This window comes from Hyperolius riggenbachi, chromosome 10 (genome assembly GCF_040937935.1).
Source record: "Hyperolius riggenbachi isolate aHypRig1 chromosome 10, aHypRig1.pri, whole genome shotgun sequence".
In the NCBI taxonomy this organism is placed as follows: domain Eukaryota; kingdom Metazoa; phylum Chordata; class Amphibia; order Anura; family Hyperoliidae; genus Hyperolius; species Hyperolius riggenbachi.
Window position 1 is genome coordinate 185,052,765 of NC_090655.1, and position 16,429 is coordinate 185,069,193.

The 16,429-nt window shown below is 47.0% G+C and overlaps 1 protein-coding gene across 3 annotated transcripts in view; it reads right to left on the minus strand.

Annotated features, from left to right (window-relative positions):
• Nucleotides 1-16,429, minus strand: part of LOC137534060 (dual specificity protein phosphatase 13A-like) — a 79,328-nt gene that overhangs the window by 15,099 nt on the left and 47,800 nt on the right. For 2 of the 3 annotated variants that reach the window (XM_068255391.1, XM_068255390.1), the window contains exon 2: nt 13,223-13,437. In XM_068255391.1, the coding sequence (XP_068111492.1) occupies nt 13,223-13,437 (215 nt within the window). Of the gene's footprint in view, nt 1-13,222; nt 13,438-16,429 lie in introns of those variants that run through there. The other variant, XR_011024298.1, reaches the window with a different exon arrangement.

Sequence of the window (16,429 nt, forward strand, 5' to 3'; positions counted from 1 at the left end):
CGACACTCTGCCGAGTGTCGCCGGGCTACCGCCGGCCAGCCATTCCGAAGCAGGGACTAGGAGAGGAGCCAGGATGCCGTCCTGGGACCTCCCGACTAGCACTGGGCTGGAGAAAGCCCCGGGTGAGTACTATTTTCATTTTTAAGTTGAGCTCAGAGTCCCCTTAAGACCACACCCTCTACATAATAAAATTAACCGTTTCGGTTAAACCTTTCTCTCTTATTATTACTATTAGAAATATTTGTATTATTTTTTTAAGTTCAAGGCGAAAGAGTAACATTGTAGCAAAACCTCATCTTTATTTAAAAACAAATATCATCACCATAAATTGTGATGGGTACATAATTTAAATTTTGTGATAAGAACTAGCCCATTACATTTTCTGCTTTTTATGTACAGTAACACTGTTATTTTAAAACTGAAAAAAATACATTTACCTATTATAGTTTTTTACTTTTTTGCTTTAAAAAGCATAAAAAACGAAATCATTTTTTGGGAAAAAAACTTCTCAAAGAAAGACTAGTTTGTTCTGAAAATAACAGTATATGTATCTCTTAGTAGTCTTAGAGACACTGAAGCGAGAAAAAAAAATTATGATATAATGATTTGTATGTATAGTACAGCTAAGAAATAAAACATTAGGAGCAGAGACATACAGTAAGTCTAATATGGTTTCCAGTACAGGAAGAGTTAAGACACTAGTTGTTATCTATGCAAAACAAGCCATTCAGCTCCACGACTTTCAAAGTCACAGAGAGCTCTGTTATCTGAAGTTTATTATTTCAGCTTTTTATTCTGCAGAGAACAGTTCAGGACAGGTCAAAAGTTCACAGCATGCTCTGTAAAAATCATTTAGAATGCTGAGTAGTGGGGAAACTGCAAATATTAGAGAATGATGCAATGTTATAAAAAAACACTATATAACTGAAAATAAAGTTATGAGGATATTGTCTTTGCTTCTAATATTCTAGTAATAATCCGTACTGCACAACCAATTCATTATATCATAATTTTTTTTTCGCTTCAGTGTCTCTTTAAGTAGTGGTAAAGTTATTGCTGATTGAATAAGGACACCTCTAAAATGTAAACCTCTGGTCCTTAACCACTTGCCGACCGCACGATGCCAAAGTGCCATGCCCAGGACCACGTAACGCCAATTGGCGTCGGGTCCTGGGACTCTTCCTGGCCGGGGATCGCGCGCTGTGATGCACGCGCATCCACCGGCAATAGGCTCCACCCACCCACAACGTTAACCTTCCGGCTGTTTGGACGTGCTGGCGGGTTGTTAACCCTTCGATTGCCGCGTTAGCCTGTATAATACGCTTTGTATACATTATAAAGCATATTATACGCTTCTGTCTCCTGCCCTGGTGGTCCCAGTGATCGAGGGACCACCAGGGCAGGCTGAAGCCCTCCCTGTCTGATCTGCCCCCCCCCCTGCCCCCTGATCGCCCACAGCACCCCCCAGACCCCTGTTTGCACCCAATCACCCCCCTAATCACCCATCAATCACTCCCTGTCACTATCTGTCAACGCTATTTTTTAGATTAGGTCCTAAACTGCCCCCCTGGGGGCTCCTGATCACCCCCCCCACCCTCAAATCCTCCCCAGACCCCCCCCCCCCCCTGTGTACTGCATACATCTATTCTCCCCTGTAATCACCTATCAATCGCCTGTCAATCACAAATCAATCACCCCCTGTCACTGCCACCCATCAGCTCAGACCCTAACCTGCCCCTTGTGGGCACCTGATCACCCGCCTACACCCTCAGATTGCCCGCAGACCCACCCTCAGATCACCTCCGCAAGTGCATTGTTTACATCTGCTCTCCCCTCTGATCACCCATCAATCACCCATCAAACACCCGGTCACCACCTGTCACTGCTACCCATCAGATCAGACCCTAATCTGCCCCTTGCGGGCACCCAATCACCCGCCACACCCTCAAGTAGCCACAGCATGACACAGCATGATGCAGAGCTTGCCTGGAGGGTCTGTGGGAAAAAATCTGTCTTGTCTCTCCCCATTGTTAAAATGACTGCATGTGCAGATAAGGTGTTAAACAAGTGGAAAAATGTTGACAGTCCCTACACTCCAGGAGGGCTGCTTTCTGACTTGTGATAGACTGGCAGGGACAGGAGTCCTATTACAGGCAAGTAGCCTCTGTGTAATGTAGGGCTGCAATACAGATAAGCTCTCTGCTCCATCTCAGGCTATTCTCAATTTCTCCACTCCGCCTCTCTCTGGGCTAGTGCACGACAAAATCGCAATAGCAATCGCTAGCAATTTGCGAATGCGACTTTGTGAAGCGATTTTTGAAAGAATCGCTCCAAAAAATTTGAAAAAATCCCAACACTGCTGTGGGAACACGGTCATAGGGGAACAATAGCCCAGCACTTTTCAAATTGCTGTCGATTTGAAAAGCGCTCAGAAGCACTCTTGGTGTGCACCAGCCTCCTTCATTCACCTTTGTTTCCCTCTTTCCCTAGTGGTGTACATGTGAGAAGTGGATTGAAAATCATACATCATTCCAAACATTTTTTACAAATAAATAACTGTGGGGTGTGCGTAATTATTCGGCCCCCTGAGTCAATACTTTGTAGAACCATCTTTTGCTGCAATTACAGCTGCCAGTCTTTCAGGGTATGTCTCTACCAGCTTTGCACATCTAGAGACTGAAATCCTTGCTTATTGTTCTTTGCAAAACAGCTCCAGCTCAGTCAGATTAGATGGACAGCGTTTGTGAACAGCATTTTTCAGATCTTGCCACAGATTCTCGATTGGATTAAGGCCCGGTTCACATTAGCGGTTGCTATCCGGAATCGCCGTGCCGGAGCCGTGCCGGAGCCGGACCGCATGCGGACCGGAGGAAACGGACGCACGGCATAGCAATGAAAGTCTATGCGACCGTTCACATGCGTCCGTTTCGTCCGGACCGGAGCCGGACTCCGGCGTCCGTTCCAACATGCGCTATTTTTTGGTCCGGCTGGTCCGGCTGACGTATCCGGACCGGAGCCGGAATGTTGCATCCGGCCAATGGAAACCAATGAGAACCGGAGAGCGCACAACACACTGGCTATAAAAACCGGATGTTATACCACACTTCCTATGCTACCACACTTCCTATGCTGACTCTATGGTATGGTGGCCATTTTGGATGGGGACCACATGGCACCAGCGTTCACAGAGTGGAGCAGCAGTGACTTCATGCTGGAGCTCTTTGGCAGCAACATGTCTGACGATATGTCTGATAACGAGGGGGTGAGGCCCTACACATCAGAAGACCTCATCCTACAGGTGCAGCAGGTACCAGCCCTGTGGGACAAGGGGGATGCGGACCACAGCAACATCAAAAAATGCAGAGGCCTGTGGAAAAAAATTGCCAAGCTGTATGTGGAGGACTTTGAGAACTTGAGCAAGAGACAGCAAGGCACAGAGGGTATGTTGACTAGAAGTTTTTGGGGGGGCTTGTGGTTAGCTTGTGATGTATTCCACTTTTGCTATGGATTTGTGTCACCCACGTGTTGCCCACCCACCTGTTCCCCACCCACCTGTACCCCACCTGTGATGTATCCCACCCACCTGTGATGTATCCCACCCACCTGTACCCCACCTGTGATGTATCCCACCCACCTGTGATGTATCCCACCCACCTGTGATGTATCCCACCCACCTGTACCCCACCTGTGATGTATCCCACCCACCTGTACCCCACCTGTGATGTATCCCACCCACCTGTACCCCACCTGTGATGTATCCCACCCACCTGTACCCCACCTGTGATGTATCCCACCCACCTGTGATGTATCCCACCCACCTGTACCCCACCTGTGATGTATCCCACCCACCTGTGATGTATCCCACCCACCTGTGATGTATCCCACCCACCTGTACCCCACCTGTGATGTATCCCACCCACCTGTACCCCACCTGTGATGTATCCCACCCACCTGTGATGTATCCCACCCACCTGTACCCCACCTGTGATGTATCCCACCCACCTGTACCCCACCTGTGATGTATCCCACCCACCTGTACCCCACCTGTGATGTATCCCACCCACCTGTGATGTATCCCACCCACCTGTACCCCACCTGTGATGTATCCCACCCACCTGTGATGTATCCCACCCACCTGTACCCCACCTGTGATGTATCCCACCCACCTGCGATGTCTTCCACCCACCTGCGATGTACCCCACCTGTGCACATAAAACATAAACAATGACCAATTATTAAACATCAATTTATTGTAAAAAAATTAAGACATTTAAAATCACTTAAAAACTTGAAACTCCAAAATAAACACATTTCAACAAAACATATTAAAAACCAAACATTCACCCTCGTCCTGGTGGTGTGGTAAAATAAAGTCTCAGTTGGTCCCTGTTCCGCAGTGACACTACCCTTGGCCTGGTTGCATACCTCCGCAGGGGCATTAGTGGAAAAACATTCGGGGGTTCCGGAGTCTCTCTTTCCTCCTGCCGCACAAAGTTGTGGAGGATGCATGCTGCCTTCACCACGACAACTGCGTTGCCCGGTTTCAGCAGCATGGGCGTGTGGAACACCCTCCACTTTGACACCAGGATCCCAAATGTGCACTCCACCATTCTCCTTGCACGGCTCAACCGAGCATTGAAGTGTAGCTGGCTGGCATCAAGTCCCCTGTCTGGGTACGGACGCATTACATGGTCGGACAGGGCGAAGGCCTCGTCCCCCACAAACACATAGGGGTAGGCCGGTGCCCTTGTCTCAGGCCAGGGTCTGTCACGGGGGAGACGCAGTCTGCCTTCCTCCATCAGCCGGCAAAGGGTCGTACGCTGGAAAATTCCAGAGTCATTGGAACTACCGTACGACCCCACGTCCACGTACACAAACTTGTAGTCCGCATCTGCCACTGCCATTAGAACAATGCTAAAGTATTTTTTATAGTTGAAATAATGGCTGCCACTCCCCACGGGTTTCTCGGTCCAGAAGCCCTGGGCGATCTCCTCCCATTTCGTGGTGTCTGGCACAGGCATGTATCTGGCCCTCAGTCGCGTCCAAAGGATCCTCGAAGTCCTCACGACGATGCCTGCCACCGTGCTCTTCCCAATATGAAATGTGACATGTAGCGATGTATATGTTTGTCCAGTTGCGATGTACCTACAAGAGAAATAATCGAAATCATTTTTTCATGTCGTTACAGGAGAAAGGTTCAAGACAAGGTGGCGCAATATACGTGATGCATACGTGAAATGGCTACGGAAGAAAAAACTTGCCGAACGAAGTGGCAGTGGCGGGGGAAAGCGACAAAAAGACTACCAATTTGCCAAGCAATTGTCTTTCATCAATGCAAGCCTGGAACCTAGACTGTAAGTACCACTACTGTGGGCAGGAACTGAGAGCTCATTTTTTAGCAGACAACTACCATGACTTCGGCCATGTATTGCTATAAACTGGCCTCAATTCCCATGGCTAGCGAACTTTTCTCACAAGCTTTATCAAATGTTTGGTAGAAACGGTTGATAAAGTGTTTGCTAGTGTTTGCTAGCTCTGTGAATTGACGCCACATGCTGTTTGGCACACCAATAAATATTGTTTTTATCTACAGGACTGAAGACAATTTGGAGCAAGAGGAACCGACCCAGGAGGCACGGTTCAGCAGTGAGGAGAGCTTGGTGGATGATGACGTCGCCGATGTAACCTATTTCCCCGAGGAGAGGAGTAGGAGGAGGGAGTCCTTAGCTATCCCAGCTCTCTCCGTTGATGATGACTTGGTAGAAGAGAGCTTGGATGTTGAGGTTGCAGGACCGAGTGTGGAAGAAGCTGCACCTCCACAATCGACCGCTATGGAAGCTCCAGGGGAACAAGAACAAAGTGAGGAGCACCAAGAGACTGCAGCACAACCAGCGCGCAGGGCAACCCCGACACAGGCCAGAGGACGGGAAGATGCTGCCACACCACCAGTGAGGACCACCACACCAGTGAGGCGTCGAGGTACCCTCCCCCCAACAAGGAGAGAGACAGAGTCCGAGATGTCCGGGGCTGTCTCCGGACTTCTAGGGATTCTTCAGAGCCACCAAACTCTCATAACCCGGCAGTTGCAAGATGAGGACAGGGGCCATATCATGGAGCAGTACAAGTCCCACATCACTTCACTGCAATGTGAGCTCGACGCTGTACATGGGCACTACAGGGACGAGCTTAAAATGATGCATGAGATGCACAGAGGAGAAATCGACCAACTGCGTGCGCAGCATCATCAGTCGGTGGGCCAGCTGCAGAACATGATGCAGCAAATGCATCAACAAAGCAAGGAACTACTGAAATTGCAGGCACACCCGTGTTTTCACACTGTGATGTCTCTAATACCATATTTGGAAAAGGTGCCTTCCCAAAACATGATGGCGTGCCATTCCACTTTGCTGGAGGTGATCAAACAACACATGGACACGCCATTATTGCAACCACCAATTTTAAGACCCCCACAACCAACAGCGGTGCCCACCTGGCAATCATCACAGATGTACACCGGCTACAGAGGCAGTCAATATGGGCCACCGCTGTCAGGGTCCAGCTCATCCACGACCAGCACCCAAGAGAGTCCAGATTTCCAGGCAGCAACTCCCACCTTTTCTAGTAGTGGTGCCGATCAAATTTGAAAAAAAAAGTCAAATTGTTCCTGGACATGCTCCTCTGAATACCTCCGATCCTCGGAGGAAGGATACCATCCCAGGGCTTTTTAGCCCAACCTTTTCCCTGCCCCATCTCCTTCAACCAAGGTTCAGAGGTGTTCAGATGACCATGTCAGGGAACTTTTGTTTTTGCTGGACTTGAACTTTAGGGCCTGGTGTCCCCGAAAGACACTACCTGGGTCACAACCTTGTGCCTGTTGCACTGCACCTGTAATCCTGCAACTGTGCCTTTGATTCCTCTTGTTACTTTGTTGTTCCTAATCACTTGCACAAGACCCTTGGAGCCATGGGTGAAGGACACCTTCACTGGTCGGTGAGAGGCCTAGCCTTTTCACTGACCTGTGACCTTCATCCATGGCTCAGAGGGTCATGTGCCAGTGGTTAGGTTTTTAAAGCACTTCAATTTTAGGGCCTGGTGTCCCCGAAAGACACTACCTGGGTCACAACCTTGTGCCTGTTGCACTGCACCTGTAGTCCTGCACCTGTGCCTTTGATTCCTCTTGTTCCTTACTTTGTTGTTCCTAATCACTTGCACAAGACCCTTGGAGCCATGGGTGAAGGACACCTTCACTGGTCGGTGAGAGGCCTAGCCTTTTCACTGACCTGTGACCTTCATCCATGGCTCAGAGGGTCATGTGCCAGTGGTTAGGTTTTTAAAGCACTTCAATTTTAGGGCCTGGTGTCCCCGAAAGACACTACCTGGGTCACAACCTTGTGCCTGTTGCACTGCACCTGTAGTCATGCACCTCTGCCATCGGTTCCTCTTGCTCCTCACTTTGTTCTTGTTCCTAACCACTTGCACAAGACCCTTGGAGCCATGGATGAAGGACACCTTGACTGGTCGGTGAGAGGCCTAGCCTTTTCACTGACCTGTGTCCTTCATCCATGGCTCAGAGGGTCCTGTGCCAGTGGTTAGGTTTTAGAAGCACTAAAAATTTAGGGCCTGGTGTCCCTGAAAGACACTACCTGTAGTCCTGCTCCTCTGCCATCAGTTCCTCTTGCTCCTCACTTTGTTCTTGTTCCTAATCACTTGCACAAGACCCTTGAAACCATGGATGAAGGACACCTACACTGGTCGGTGAGAGGCCTAGCCTTTTCACTGACCTGTGTCCTTCATCCATGGCTCAGAGGGTCATGTGCCAGTGGTTAGGTTTTTGAAGCACTAAAAATTTAGGGCCTGGTGTCCCCGAAAGACACTACCTGTAGTCCTGCTCCTCTGCCATCGGTTCCTCTTGCTCCTCACTTTGTTCTTGTTCCTAATCACTTGCACAAGACCCTTGAAACCATGGATGAAGGACACCTACACTGGTCGGTGAGAGGCCTAGCCTTTTCACTGACCTGTGTCCTTCATCCATGGCTCAGAGGGTCATGTGCCAGTGGTTAGGTTTTTAAAGCACTTCAATTTATTAGGGCCTGGTGTCCCCGAAAGACACTACCTGGGTCACAACCTTGTGCCTGTTGCACTGCACCTGTAGTCATGCACCTCTGCCATCGGTTCCTCTTGCTCCTCACTTTGTTCTTGTTCCTAACCACTTGCACAAGACCCTTGGAGCCATGGATGAAGGACACCTTGACTGGTCGGTGAGAGGCCTAGCCTTTTCACTGACCTGTGTCCTTCATCCATGGCTCAGAGGGTCCTGTGCCAGTGGTTAGGTTTTAGAAGCACTAAAAATTTAGGGCCTGGTGTCCCTGAAAGACACTACCTGTAGTCCTGCTCCTCTGCCATCGGTTCCTCTTGCTCCTCACTTTGTTCTTGTTCCTAACCACTTGCACAAGACCCTTGGAGCCATGGGTGAAGGACACCTTCACTGGTCGGTGAGAGGCCTAGCCTTTTCACTGACCTGTGTCCTTCATCCATGGCTCAGAGGGTCATGTGCCAGTGGTTAGGTTTTTGAAGCACTAAAAATTTAGGGCCTGGTGTCCCCGAAAGACACTACCTGTAGTCCTGCTCTTCTGCCATCGGTTCCTCTTGCTCCTCACTTTGTTCTTGTTCCTAATCACTTGCACAAGACCCTTGAAACCATGGATGAAGGACACCTACACTGGTCGGTGAGAGGCCTAGCCTTTTCACTGACCTGTGTCCTTCATCCATGGCTCAGAGGGTCATGTGCCAGTGGTTAGGTTTTTAAAGCACTTCAATTTATTAGGGCCTGGTGTCCCCGAAAGACACTTGGGCAGCTATGCCCTGCAACTCTTCCAGCACAAAGTTGGTGGTTGGTGTTCCTTAAAACTGACCGGGCTATACCATAGATATGTTATTTTTTGTCTTCCAAGTTAGAAGAATGTTTCCATGTTGGAAAGTGGTTGTTTTTGCAATAAAAACATTTGTTTTTACATACCTCAGTGTGATGAGTAGTTGTTCTTGTGGTGTGACTGCTCTCCTGAACGTGGTATCCTTCTTCCTAAGGTCATCCTTCACCATCTCCAAAAGGGTATCAAACCTGTCAGGAGATGGAAAGGAAGAAGCTGTAAAGTATGTTGTGGGACAAGGTGTTGGGTGGAGGATGGGGGAGGTGTGTTTACAGAGGTTTGAGAGTGTTGTGGAGGGTGGGGGTGTAGTGTATAGCTAGGTATACAGGGATGTGGGGGTCAGGGTGGTGTGTTTAGCTAGGTATACAGGGATGAGGTGTTGTGGGGGTGAGGGTGGGGTGTTTAGGAATGGTGGGGGTTGGTGTATTTAGGCCTAGATACTTACAGGGGAATAGACATCCGAGTGTAGCTGTAGAACTTCTGTGGGTGTCGTCTGAGATCCCGGTAGAGGGCCTGGAACTCTCCCTTCCTCTGCCTCCTGGCTAGTAGAGGGTGCACCCACCATCTCCTGCGAGGAGCACGCCTTCTTCCCACATAGTAGTAGGTAAACAACAGGAAGGAGAGAATTCCCAGGTAATAAGCGTAAAAAATGACTGGATCCATGGTCCCAACTGCTGTCTCTGTATCCAAGGATGGTCTCCACACATCCAGCTGTCTCCAACAATGACCCCAGAGCTTCTGCTGACCTCCCAGAACCCCAGGTATTTATACAGGTTGTTATCTCTTTAAGAATCCGGAACCGGACCGCAACCGTGTTCATACCGCACGGAAACCGTATGCAACCGGACCGGATCCGGACCGGATCCGGACAGGAACCGTACGGTTCAGGTCCGATCCGGCTCCGGTGCGGTCCGGACATCCGGTGCGGTTTTTGCAAAACCGCAAGTGTGAACGGGGCCTTAGATCTGGACTTTGACTGGGCCATTCTAACACATAGATATGTTTTGTTTTAAACCATTCCATTGTTGCCCTGGCTTTATGTTTAGGGTCATTGTCCTGCTGGAAGGTGAACCTCCGCCCCAGTCTCAAGTCTTTTGCAGGCTCCAAGAGGTTTTCTTCCAAATTTGCCCTGTATTAGGCTCCATCCATCTTCCCATCAACTCTGACCAGCTTCCCTGCCCCTGCTGAAGAGATTTGACAGTGGGGGATGGTGTGTTCAGAGTGATGTGCAGTGTTAGTTTTCTGCCACACATAGCGTTTTGCATTTTGGCCAAAAAGTTCCATTTTGGTCTCATCTGACCAGAGCACCTTCTTCCACACGGTTGCTGTGTCCCCCACATGGCTTGTGGCAAATAGAGTTGGGCCGAACCTCCGATTTTCGGTTCGCGAACCGGGTTCGCGAACTTTCGCGAAAGGTTCGGTTCGCGTTAAAGTTCGCGAACCGCAATAGACTTCAATGGGGATGCGAACTTTGAAAAAAAAATAATTATGCTGGCCACAAAAGTGATGGAAAAGATGTTTCAAGGGGTCTAACACCTGGAGGGGGGGATGGCGGAGTGGGATACATGCCAAAAGTCCCCGGGAAAAATCTGGATTTGACGCAAAGCAGCGTTTTAAGGGCAGAAATCACATTGAATGCTAAATGACAGGCCTAAAGTGCTTTCAAACATCTTGCATGTGTTTACATCAATCAGGTAGTGTAATTAAGGTACTGCTTCACACTGACACACCAAACTCATCGTGTAACGCACCGCAAACAGCTGATGCGGTGGGTTCACTGAACAGAACAGGTATGCAGTGGCGGGTTCACTAAACAGAACAGGTATACAGTGGCGGTTCACTAAACAGAACAGGTATGCAGTGGCGGGTCCACTGAACAGAACAGGTATGCAGTGGTGGGTTCACAGCACAGGTATGCAGTGGTGGGTTCACAGCACAGGTATGCAGTGGTGGGTTCAATGAACAGGTATACAGTGGCGGGTCCACTGAACAGAACAGGTATGCAGTGGTGGGTTCACAGCACAGGTATGCAGTGGTGGGTTCACAGCACAGGTATGCAGTGGTGGGTTCACAGCACAGGTATGCAGTGGTGGGTTCAATGAACAGGTATACAGTGGCGGGTCCACTGAACAGAACAGGTATGCAGTGGTGGGTTCACAGCACAGGTATGCAGTGGTGGGTTCACAGCACAGGTATGCAGTGGTGGGTTCACAGAACAGGTATGCAGCCAGACAGGAACAAGCTAAGCCTAACTAATCTTTCCCTGAGAGACAGTCTGCAGCAGCTCGCCCTACTCTGACTAATGCAGGCACACGAGTGGCCGTAATGGCCGCCGCTGCCTGCCTTATATAAGGGGGGGTGGGGCTCCAGGGGCTAGTGTAGCCTAATTGGCTACACTGGGCCTGCTGACTGTGATGTAGAGGGTCAAAGTTGACCCTCCATGTGCATTATGGGGCGAACCGAACTTCCGCAAAGGTTCGCCTGCGGGACGCGAACGCGAACCACTGAAGTTCGCATGGAACCGTTCGCAGGCGAACCGTTCGGCCCAACTCTAGTGGCAAACTGCAAATGGGACTTCATATGCTTTCTGTTAACAATGCCTTTCTTCTTGCTACTCTTCCATAAAGGCCAACTTTGTACAGTGCATGACTAATAGTTGTCCTACGGACAGAGTCTCCCACCTGAGCTGTAGATCTCTGCAGCTTGTCCAGAGTCACCATGGGCCTCTTGACTGCATTTCTGATCAGCGCTCTCCTTGTTCGGCCTGTGAGTTTAGGTGGACGGCCTTGTCTTGGTAGGTTTACAGTTGTGCCATCCTCCTTCCATTTCTGAATGATCGCTTGAACAGTGCTCCTTGGGATGTTCAAGGCTTTGGAAATCTTTTTGTAGCTTAAGCTTGCTTTAAATTTCTCGATAACTTGATCCCTGACCTGTCTTGTGTGTTCTTTGGACTTCACGGTGTTGTTGCTCCCAATATTCTCTTAGACAACCTCTGAGGCCCTCACTGAGCAGCTGTATTTGTACTGACATTAGATTACACACAGGCGCACTGTATTTAGTCATTAGCACACATCAGGCAATGTCTATAGGCAACTGACTGCACTTAAAGGGGGCAGAATAATTATGCACACACCACTTTGCAGTTATTTATTTGTAAAAAATGTTTGTAATCCTGTAAGATTTTCGTTCCACTTCTCATGTGTACACCACTTTGTGTTGGTCTTTCATGTGGAATTCCAATAAAATTGATTCATGTGACAAAATGTGGAAAACTTCAAGGGTACCGAATACTTCTGCAACCCACTGTGTGTATGTATATGTATATATATATATATATATATATATATATATATATATATATATATATATATATATATATATATATATATATTCAGTGCTGCCCATAATTATTTATACCCCTAGCAAATTTTGACTTAAAGGGAAGGTCCAAGCAAAAAAAAAAAAATGAGTTTCACTTACCTGGGGCTTCTACCAGCCCCATGTAGCCATCCTGTGCCCTCGTAGTCACTCACTGCTGCTCCAGTCCCCCGCTGGCAGCTTTCTGACCTCGGAGGTCAGGGCCGCATTGCATACATTTTTACGCATTCCAGCTAGTGCAGGAACAAAAATGTATGTGTTGCACCACTAACGCGTAAAAATGTATATGTTAATGTTCCTGCACTAGCGGGAATGCGTAAAAATGTACGCAATGCGGCCCTGACCTCCGAGGTCAGAAAGCTGCCAGCGGGGGACTGGAGCAGCAGTGAGTGACTATGAGGGCACAGAATGGCTACATGGGGCTGGTAGAAGCCCCAGGTAAGTTAAACTCATTTTTTTATTTTGCTTGGACCTTCCCTTTAAAGTTACTTTTATTCAACCAGCAGGTAATTTTTTGATGGGAAATGACATAGGTGTCACCCAAACGATAAGACGATGTACAAAAAGCATTATTGCGAAAAAAAATTCTCAGCTTTTATTCACATTTGAACAAAAAGTATCCAGTCCAAAATAATGCATACCCTTTATACCCAGTTGTACCATAGGAATACATTTTTTCATAATGATGTTATAGCACTATGGGATATACTACTAATCAGTAAAATGTATGCATGCAGACACTTACCGTAAATTGAAATTGTACTGATCATTAAGTAAACTATGTAACTTACATTACAGAATTTGCGTAACTTGTGTTATACACATAACATATACGTTGCTTGTATAATGGTAGTTTATATAATGCCCTCAAAGTTAGCTGTTAACAGAAAATAAAATAAATCTCATATATATTTTACCTCCAGGTGAGGTCAATGCTTTGTGAATAAATTCTGAAGCAGAGTAGAAATACTGGCTCATATCAAAATCTGGAGAGTCGTTGGCAGGTACTCCATGATACGTTATGGTGGCTCCATAATCATTATTACCCTCACAGAGCCTCCTCCCATGAGCTGCATTCAGAATATATGTGATGCCCAGTTTCCACAGCTCATATCTGTTCTTGGCAATGAACCTGTGGGAACAAAAGAAAAAAAAAGTAATCATTCCTTTTATTTTTGTAATGATTTGCAGGATAGATTATTTAAATAAAAAATTGTGAAAACAGTATACGTCAGCATTCCAGTCAGGGTCGGATTTAGGCCTAGGGCAGCACAGGAGCAAGGGCACCATAGCAGCAGGCTAAATGTATGCAGCATTTGCTTCAATGCAGGGACATCAGACAAACACCTGACCGTGGTACTCTGCTGCCAGCGGCCTGTGCAGCGACCACCTTTCTCTCTGTGCACGTTTGCATTGTGGCAGGCGGCTATGGACTTGGGCAGCATTGGAGACAGTGGGGAAGAGGAAGCTTCTGCACTGGAGACGAGCTGAGAAATGAGTGACACTGATGGCTGCTGCGGTGTGAAGGCAAGCTGGCTACCTATACTGAAAGGGGGGAACTGGGAAAAGGAGGGATTAAGGGGAGTCATCTGGCTACCTATACTAGAGGGGGGGGGGGGGGGTTTCATCAGGTTACCTATACTAGAGGGAAGGGGGAGGGGTCATCTGGCTGTCTATACTGAAGAGGGGCGGCTGGTGACAGCGGCCTTGGGCGGTAAAGAGTACAAATCTGGCCCTGATTTAAGTTTATAATCTTTATAAATATATGTTGATTCCCCAGTAGCTAGTGAAATTTAAGAGTTCAGTCTCACAGTGAATTAGCTCAAATCTCACTTAGTGAGAGTCTAGCAAAATTGGTAGGTTATGCTATGTAAGGTGTCGTGAGGTGTGAAAGAAATAAAAATAACAATTTATACCTTGTAGTAATGTATTTTATGACGATGTCAAGCTGCCAACTGATGCTGCTTCTATTAAAGTGAACTCATAACTGCAAACAGACATATGGAGGACTTGGACAACAGAGGAAGATGCAGGAACATTAGGATGAAGGGGGTTCCTGAATTGGTAGCTGCAGACCTGATTACAGAGACCAAAAGATATGTCTATTGTTTATGAACGAGCTAATCGGCACTATGTCCAAAGGGGGGGGGGGGGGGGGCGGAGGAGGATGCCCCAAGAAACATTATTTGTTGTTTAGCTGACTTTAACCTCAAGGAAGACATAATGGCTAAGACTTGTGACCAAGACCATATAATGTTTAATGATTCGAGGGATCTTTCTAACATCATGTCGCAAAATAGAGAGGCATTGTGTCCTCTTCTCAATATATTGAAAAGTAACAATATATCTTACAAGTGGTGTTTTCCCCTTTGGCCACTTGGCGAACAACATGGGCCCTGCTCAGCACCCCTGCGGATCTTACACAATTCTGTGACCTACTGAGGAAGGCATGATTGAGTCCATCTCAGGTGCCAGCTATGTATCTGGACCTTCATGTCCACCCTGGCAGAGACCCCTACTGCAGGCCCCAAAATGGCTGAAAAAAAATGGCTGAAGAAGACAGTCCCCTCCCAAGCACACAGATGCTAGTTCTGACTCTGCAATTGAATGACTATATATCTGGAAACAACATAATTCTGCTAGTTTTGTTTCCACTGTTTCCGACAACATTTCCATTTTTTTCCATCACCTGTGGGCTGGACAGGCTTATACTTCTCTTTAGAACATCAACATCGGAGTACACAGCGAGATCCGAGCTTCAGATCTTTCTTTATTACAGGTTTTCCTGTATTCGACTCAGATGAGCTCCCAGATAGGCTTTATAGTGCACTTCACTTCAGCTTCCGTATGTATATGGGAAAGTCTGACATCCCACATCAAACTACTTCATTTCATTGCAGTTGTTGTATGACATATATAATGTGTTTGAGATTTCAGAGTTAATTGTTTACCCTGAGGGATCATTATGCTTCCATAAAGGGACTGATATGAAGGGAAGCGTGGATTGGGCCTCTTGCCCTGAGTAATATAGTGTTACGGGGTCATGGTGCATGACATAAACACATTGTTAATCGCCCCCTACAATACCCATAATGGTAGCTTTGTTAGAGGAACTGTATATTGATATAGGAGTAGACTTCAGGTAAATGGGTATCATTTAGAGGGTTTATTCTCTTATAGACTTGATTAGTAGATGAAGCAGGGGATTCCTTTACAGGGTTGGGGCTGGGCTCTCTCATATAGCCTTGTTCAGTTTTTTTTTTTTTTCTCTTTCTTGGCAAAATTTAAATTGGTTTATTATTAGGACATGCTTAGACCAACAACTAGATACGTCAAGTATTCTATGCAATCACTTACTGAGTAATCCAACGTATTATGAGGTGTTTGTTTGTTTTCTATGTGTGGGATGTCTACGTGACACCTGTTGTCACTCACACCCTGGCCTGTGTTTCCACACCCTGCAAGATAGACAAGATCACGCTCTATAATTACAGAGTGATTATCTTTGGCTATTAGAGCTTTTTGTTGTACAGGGCCACCTTCAGAAATTTGTGAGCCCCATTCTGGGCAAACTTACTAGGCCCCCCCCCCCCCCCAAAAAAAAAAAAGAAAGTAAAGAAAAACTCAAGTTGCTCACTGGAAAAATACAGTCATTCTTACACTGTTAATGGCAGGGTTTTCAAACTTGGCACAGTTAGCCACTGGGGGGCTAGGGTTCAAATTTATAAAATGAGGTGGAGTTACAAACAGCCAATCAGATTTTTTTTTTCATTACAATGGGAAAATTAAAATTATTAATGCCAAGGTCCACAAAGTTCATGAACTTGGTAATTGAGTGACTGTGTCAAGGTTAGAAGAAGTGGGCGGAGCCAAAAACTAAATACATACCTGGGCAACTTTGGGTCATCAGCTAGTACATAATATTAATATGGTAGGATTGCAATTAACTTTTTTCTCCTAAATTATCTTCTTTCAGTTAATTTTCTTCTTCTCTTTAAAATAACTTTTCAACATTTTTATAATTTAAAAAGAGGCAGATATTAAGAGGTAGTAAATAGTGCAGCTTAGGTGCAAGCTAGCAGGATTCTGGATTATCTAGTTATTATCTTGTTACTGTCAGAGTG